Source organism: Alnus glutinosa, chromosome 1 (genome assembly GCF_958979055.1).
Source record: "Alnus glutinosa chromosome 1, dhAlnGlut1.1, whole genome shotgun sequence".
Taxonomy (NCBI): Eukaryota; Viridiplantae; Streptophyta; class Magnoliopsida; order Fagales; family Betulaceae; genus Alnus; species Alnus glutinosa.
This window is the reverse complement of record NC_084886.1, coordinates 46,781,887-46,790,210: the sequence shown is the minus strand read 5'-3', so window position 1 is coordinate 46,790,210 and position 8,324 is coordinate 46,781,887. Positions and strand designations below refer to the sequence as shown.

The following is an 8,324-nucleotide window of genomic DNA, read 5'->3' as shown; positions in this document are numbered from 1 at the left end:
TCGTGAGAGATAATCCCTCACACCTGACAAACTTTCATCTCATAGATTGTCCACGATGACAAATCTAAAGAAAATAAAACTCATATTCAAAATAAAAACACAACCGGCAAACAACAATAGATGTCAGGTAAGAAATGAACGGTACAACACGAAAGTAGACGGACAGATGCATAGTGAAGATTTAAAAAATGCTCATCTGATCGGAGAATACCTATAAATAAAAGAAAAAACCAAAATAAAAGAGGGAGGATAGGAACAGAGAGAAGGAAAAAAAAATGAAAGAGGCTGAGGAGCCTCCTCCTCTTATACCTTTTTTCAATGTACTGTTTATTTCACTTTTTAATTTTTGTGTCTTTCACTAACAAATGTTGAGGAGAAATTAGTGAGCTAAGTTATCGAGCTTTACTTTTTCACCTTACAATTTTTACTCGAAGCCATAATTCGATTGATGTGACTATTTTATGTTAATCCACACACTCAAGGCAAAAACGAAATGTTAAGGGCATCCGGTGGAATGAGATTGCCTATTAAATGTGTATATTACAGTCTCATATGAGTGGATATTCTAATATTAAAGTGACTTTTAAAATTATAATATGATCAAAATTTAAATAATGATTAATAATAAGTTTAATAATAATTTTAAAAGATATATTATTATTAAAAAAATATAATAATAATTTATAGTCTTACTCAATTTTTTAGACAATCAATATAGACAAACACAAACATTTTTACGAGAAATGGTAAAAATTTACACATATTTTGCAAGGATGATATTGGAGTTAGCTTTATAATAATATAAATAATATTTTCACATCGATGGCTACGAAGATGAGATCTGGTAAAAGCATGGCGGGGCGGGCCTCTTGCGCGACGTTAACCAGCTGTCTTCTGGTCCCCATAAGTGGGAAGGAATAGGGGCCGTAGAGCTCAAACCTCGTTGTCACCCACTCATTCACATAGACGTCCCAAAATAGCGCGAGTACACGGAGAGATCTCTTTCTCTCCGCTCACCGCTCACGTACGACGAGTCATATCATAATCATGTGGAGCCGACTGGTGGGTCTGCGTGACAAAAAGAGTGGGGCCCTTGGCCCTTGCCCTTGGTTTCATATCAGTGGTCCCAAATTACCCAGCACCCGAATTGCTTACCAAATATATTTTAAAAAAATAAAGAAAATAAATAAATGAATATCTTTCCATTTCTTTTTCTTTGCAATTGTGGGAAGTGGGACCCATTCCATGCAAAGCTGACTAGGCCACGGATTCCTTTTCCCACCCCGCTATTTCTTCCCCATACGGACGGTCATACCCACCACTCAGAATCTTCTTAACCCCATTTGACCCTCTTTTTACATTTTTATTTACAGACAATCCCCTCGTATTCGAACATTAAAAAACGCTTTGCCGCTCGCACCCAAACGCCGGTGGTTTTCGTGTTTCCAAAAACACTTGAACAACGTACGGTGGTTTTTGTGGGTTAGAAATTAACAATCGACGGTGATTTTTGGTGTGAGGCTAGGCGTACGTGGAATCTGACTTTTTGTGCGATCTGTTTTGGGTGACGTGGCAAGTCTGACGTGGAGCCAATGGCCAAATGGTGACGTGATTGGACCAATTAAATAAGAGAAGCAGACGGAATGATTGATTTTACACCGTCAAAGTACATAGGATTTTTTTTTTTTTTTTTCTTAGCATTTTTGCATTAACGTCATGTGGCCGTGGCTCTGGTATAGCAATAATATTGCAATGGTTCTTCTATTAGGAAAGAAAAATAATGCAGAGAACAGAAAGAATTTGTAGTTATTTGAGTAGTTTGAACATATTTGGTCCATCATTTACTTTTGGCATTCACCATTTATTTTCTTCTTCTCTAGTTTGTTTTTCTCTACCTCCCCATATTGGCATCTGATGAATAAAATTAACCAAAAGCCAGGTGGTGACATATGAGAAAACGATGGGAATCTCTTAGAAGTTAGAAACCAATACCAGCCCCCACCCAAAGCCATCGATTTTCTCACCAAAATTCACGTAAAAGAAAGAGTACTAGTCGATCGAACTCGTAATCACAAATACGCAAATTTTTACCATTGATACCGAAATCAAAACATGCAGGAGGAGAAGAAACTAAGAAGAATTACAGGCTAATGGTTGTATACGTTTGGATCCAAACAAAAATAACAGCTTCAACCCAAAACTTGACGCCCCCCAATCCCCATATACCACAAAAAGATATCTGCACCCATGCTCCAACCCAAAAACATATTAATAATTCTAGTTCTATAGCCTTTTACATATATAAAATTGTTAGGCAAGGGTTGAGAAAGGCCGATGGGGGGCTACAAGGCGGCTACAGTCTCGCCTTTGGTGGGGACTTGCGGCGGGGCGGTGGTGGTGGAAGACGCCGAAGCTTCTTTCTTGGAAGCCAATGAACAGTTCTCCATTCTCTCGTCTCGGTTCATCTGTTGCTGCCGGCACTCTAGACTGCAGAAAGCACTGTCACCCCTACAAAGAAGAAGAGAAATTATTAATTATCAAGCTTTGATGGTTGCCATAAACTAATTAACCTCGCTCTATACGATTTCCGAGTACATGATTGATAATCAAAGCCGCTGGTTAGCATAAAATAACCCAGATTGTTATGACTTCCATTCGTTTTGAGAAATTCTGATTATAAAACCGAAAAAGAACAAGTGAAAGAGTTTTAGATTGCTTAGAAAAGACTAAAAATTAAAAAGATAAGAGTTTAGATTTGAATGTCTTCAAGTAAAATTATCATACAAAACATAATAAGTAGTGTCTCCTCTATAGAATTAGCAAAAAAGAAAAACAAATTGAAAAACTGTGAACTATATGAGTTCTACAAATCAATTTCAAGAATATGACGTACAAAAAAGAAGAAAACAAAAACGACAAACGGTACAAAAACTAAGAACCCAAATAAAATAGAGAGAGAATTACCTATACATGTAGATGTCACGACCAGGGACCAGGCGGCGCTTGCAGAGGGAGCAAGACCTTAAGAAGTAAGGCGTCGTGGTAGTGGTCTCGACAAAATCAGCTGAACTGCGCCTGTGGTTTCTGGGTGAGACGGTGGCCTCCAGGAACCGCTGATGATCTAACCCATCAACCCCACCAGCAGGCTGTATCCGGCGGCTGAATGGGTTCTGGTTCTGAAGATCGGACGGTGGCGCAGCACTGCCGACGTTGGTGTTAGGATCAAAGGTGATCTCCGACAAGCTCGTCGTTCTTTTCATTGGGACGCGTGGCCTCTTCCCCAGCAACATCTTTCTCTCTTCTGCTGCTACTCTCTCTGCCTGCCTGGTACTCTCCAAGCCTCCTCTTAAAGGTTGAGAAAAACGAGAGTCAGGGATGAGAAAGTGGAAGGACCAACTGCGGTTTGGAAAAGATATATAAAAGAGGAGCCAGAAACCGAGGAGTGAATATGGGCCGTCGATTTGAAGCCGGTGGGTAATTTCGCATGCGATGAGAAATCTCTCCACGTCATCCTTTCCCATTTTGTTGTTTTTTCTATTTTTCTTTCTTTTTACTTTTGTGGGTGAATGGGAGCTTTGGATACCTTCCAGGGTCTCCATTCTCACTCAAGAAAAGGTTCCAAATCCAAAGCATTTTTGTGTATCCGTTTGACAATGTTCTGTTTTTATTAATTACTAGTAGAAAACCAAGTACAAAAGTTAATGAGTAACACTAGGTTTAATATTTATTTATTACATATATGACCACGGAGTGTTTTAAATAATTTCTTTTTTTTTTCTTTTTGTTAGTGACTTATATAAAAAGTCACTTTAAATATATTATATCAATCAATATAACAAAAGTATAATAAATAAATATAAAGAGTAGCATTAATAATAATTAAGTAGTTATTACGATAAATATGTATAATTTAATTTAACCAATTACCTTCAAGTTTAGTAATATTCTTAATTGAGAAATGATAAACTTACATTTCTTCTATATTTACATACAACCAAATTTTAAATTCATTATTAAATTTGTGGGGTCTAACGTGAGTCGTATAAATCAAGAGATAGAGTTAAAAATAAAATTTACAAAAAAAAATATATATATATATAAGAGATGTAAAGTTATTGTGGAATCAAAAGTACATTATGTGAAACGATGGACAGTAGGATTAATGAGTATTCTATCGGTTTTGATTGTTTTACTTTAAATTAATGTCCAATAAGAGAAATTGATGTACTTGACATTTTGCTTAATTTTAATTTATTTGTTCAACAATAGGATGATCATAATTTTATTAGTCAATTAATTTTTTTTTTTTTTTTTTTTATAGATAATTAAATTTAATTTTGGAAATCCACCTTCTCCACAACAAATAGTCTTTTAATATATCTTTCAGTAATGAGAAATATTTGGTTTTTATCTTTTGTTTAATTTTTGTCTATCTCCATACAATAAATTGACAAATTTACCATTGAATATGTTGGACCACAAGGAACCAACAATGTGATCTCACCGATTCAATGATTAATTTACAAAAGAGATAAATAAAATATGGGCAATGATTAATTTAACGTACACTTTAGTCAAGAAAACAATTTAAACAAACTATTGATCTTTATAATAATATTTTTCTTGTATATTATGGATAAGTATTAAAATTAAACGAATCATGATACCTTAATTCCTTAAGAAAACTCTATGATTGAGTTCTGGAAAAATTAACTAAAATCTTAATATAGATCGAGTGATTCATATTTTGTTATCTTAATATTTTATCACAATTAAAAAATATTTAATTTCTCTTCAGTTCATGGCATCCTAAAAAAATAATAATAAATGTGATCGAACACGATAAAATTCAAACTATTTAATTTAAAAATAATTACTTAAATTTTAAGAATTATACCCAAAAATCCTACAAAACTTAATATGTAGTAAACTACCGCCACTAGGTTAGGAGTAAGGTAGTAACCGTATTCACCCACAATCATTTGTTCGAATTGTTAGCAATTTGGATAGGTAATGCGAGATAGTCCATATTGTAAAAACTAACGTAGGAAAATACATATCAGATCTATCTGCTCAAATAAATTTGAAATTACCCAATCGCTTATTTCGGACAACGGGTCTTATATAGATTTTTTTTTATTTTTTTTATTTTTTATTATCAACCGATATTACTAACCATTCGAACAGATAATTATGGGTAGATAATAATAGGTGGCTGATCCTCGTACAAAATCACTTCGGTGTCTAGAAATCATTTTCATATGAAATGCATTACCAGCTGAACCCCATTCAATTGAAGGTTGAGGAGGACAGGTGGGTTTGGCCGTTGTGAGGAGTCTCTCTCATAGCTTGCGTCCACTGTGTGCATCAATTATTCAGAGGCTTGGGTCTCAACAACCCCCTGGTCTGCCCACTTGCACTCTAATCTATTCGCAATTTGGAAATTTTCAAATACCAAAGTTGATAATAATTTTTCTTCCTAAGAAAACAATATTAATTAATTATATTACTTACCATATAAAACATCAAAGATAATACACCATGTTATTGTTTCGGACAAGCTAGCTAGTCATTAATGTCCCTCCCTTTTTCTTGTTACTCATCGCTTCTATCATTCCACTTTTATTTTGATTCTTTTTTCTTTTTAGGTGTTTTTTGACTAGATCAGTAATTTTGACATTTCTGTCATGCATTCGTCCATCTACTTTCATGTTGTGTCATTCGTATCATCATTGGTCGCTACTGCTGTTTGCTGATTGTGTTTTTGCTTTGAATAAAAGTTTTACTCTCTTTAGATCTGTCATCATTGGTGATCTGGCATAAAGGTTAGTCAGGTATGAAAGTTATCTCTCACGACCTGGATAATTCGGTGCGAAGTGTTATCTCATACGGTCAGTTTAAATAATTTTTTTTTAGGATATTTAGCTACTCTTGTCTTAGATCTAGTCTGCTTGAAACAGATCTGCCCTTTAACTATTTTTGTATATGGGTTAGTGGAAGGTAAAAGTCATAGATATCATTTTATTGTAAGAATATTATTTCTATCTATAACTATGTAACCTCATAGCATGTGGCTATAATTTTGCAGAGTTTAATACTCGTAATCTTTGACCAATGAAATACTTCTATCTTTCGTTAAAAAAAAAAAAATGTAAGAGTGAAACTCAGGATTCTTGAAATGGAAAAAGATTTACTTTTGGTCATGATTTTGAAATTAAACGGACTAGAAAGTGAATTCCCTCCCATAATCCATTTTAATGCAATAACACTCGTAGTAATAATTTGTTTGCAACTGGCACAGGTAGTAAATTGGAATAAAAATTTAAAGTGTTTTGTATTTGGAGATGTTTGTTAATGCTTTACTTTTTTATTAAAAATAAATAAAATACTTTTCTAAAAAGCTACATTTTTTTCACAAATTAGGCTTTAGGAAAATTCTTTACAATTCAGTCTTATATATATATATATATATATATATATATTTTCTTTCTAAAAAGCGTTCTCAAACTGCGTTTGTATTTGATAACACATATTTACACCATTTTCCGTTTCTATTAACGTGAAAAAAGCCGTATCAAAAACCAAAGGGGCCTATAGTTTCTCTAGATTTTTTATTTTTATTTTAATTTTTTAAAGTAAATGTCTTTAATTATCATATATGTAGACATTGATTGGGAAAAAGTGGTGGTCCCTTGTCGGTTGTCGCCACTTAGATTTCAACGGCAGCCTTCTTAATTTGCTGTTCATAATATTGCTTGTTGACTAGTCTAGTCTTTTCAAAACTAAATTAAAATTTTAAAGTGAATGTCAAGTACCTATAGGGTATAACTTGAACTAACGATTGTCAATATATATATATATATAACTAGAACTAAGGAACAAGCAAATTAAAATTAAAAGTAGTTTTCTTAATATTATTTTCATATAAAAACTTTATATCTCCCTCTTTTCTTTAGTATTTATTTAAAATAATATTTAAATAGTTAAAAAATAATAATAATTTTGTCAGAAAAGTCCGATTGGATGCAAGGGTGGAATTTTGGTTCTATTCAACTTTTTGTTACGATGTTTGATTTTTCAAAAAAAAAAAAATCATATTTTATTCAAATATTTCTATTTTTATCTTACAAAGTCAAATCTCAAAATTTACACACGAAATAAGAATTAAATTCTAATTTCAAAAATCAAACACCCAAACGTTAGCATTTAGAATAGACACAAGAAATCAATTGCCAAGGTGAGTATCAAAGCAAAGAATGGAATTTTGAAGTGTTGGATTGTAATAGTAAAGATAATATATATGCTCCAAAAAAAAAAAGCAGATCGACTTTACCAAGAGGGCAAATGATTTACTTCAAAGTGGCGATTCATCATTCATCAACCAGACCTGTTACATGTATATCTCTCATATCAATAATTAGATTTATAGGACCTATAAATCTAATGGTTAATTCAAAAGGATATGTTATGTACACGATACGTAAAAACCTCATTTCTCTTTCATGAATACCATACTTTGAATATAATAACCACTTGGAAGAATAAGAAATGACTTCTGCACAACAGTTGTGCACTGCTATGGAGGAATATATGCAGATTTATGAAAATCTATAAGATTTTGTTAGCATCATGTATTGGGGTTTGTGTAATGGAGTTCATATCTCTGGGATTTACTTTTCAGTAGATTTTCAGTAGATATCGTCCAATATTGTCGATTGGGGGTAGCTTCACCTAAGAGTCCTCAAAAAGGCACTTTTGCGGCCCGTACAGAGAAGGTTAGAGCATAATTCTTCAATAAAGTATGCCCACTTTGTTTTTGTGTTGGCCTAAGAGAGGCACAGAAGACATCCAAAGTGAAAGAAAAATAAAGAATTCCCCAAGAATCAACACGATGCAATATAGATGCATGCATGTGCTCGATCACCCTAATTAAGAAAACTGTCATTTTTTATTTTTTATTTTATTTTTTTAATTATTATTATTTTTTAATTTTTACATCTTATCACTATCCGCTCATAAGTGATTTATATGATAAAAATCTTTCCCCATCCCATAAATCTAATGGTACATTTACAAAAATAGATTAAAAAATAAAATGAAAAATGATATATTGATACGTAACACGACTCAATTGTAGGATGACTCAAGCATATGTAAAGAGTAACCTACAATATGCCTTATTTCAACACTACTCTCAATTCTCATAACTAAAGGTGGGATTTTGCACAATTAACATCATTTTTATTTCAATCAAAATTGTGTGTTTAAAAGGGATTTTTGAAATATATAAAGATAAAAGGAATGTAAAATTGGCTGAAGAAATT

General features: G+C 32.9%; 1 protein-coding gene across 1 annotated transcript; it reads right to left on the bottom strand.

The window, feature by feature from the left end:
- Nucleotides 1–2,066: 2,066 nt before the first annotated feature.
- Nucleotides 2,067–3,536, bottom strand: LOC133853751 (FCS-Like Zinc finger 5-like). The gene is made up of 2 exons (XM_062289771.1): nt 2,965–3,536; nt 2,067–2,508 (listed from the first exon to the last, which is right to left on the bottom strand). The coding sequence occupies exons 1-2, from the start codon at nt 3,519–3,521 to the stop codon at nt 2,343–2,345; spliced, it is 723 nt and encodes a 240-aa protein (XP_062145755.1). The 5' UTR covers nt 3,522–3,536; the 3' UTR covers nt 2,067–2,342.
- Between the last annotated feature and the right edge of the window lie 4,788 nt (nt 3,537–8,324).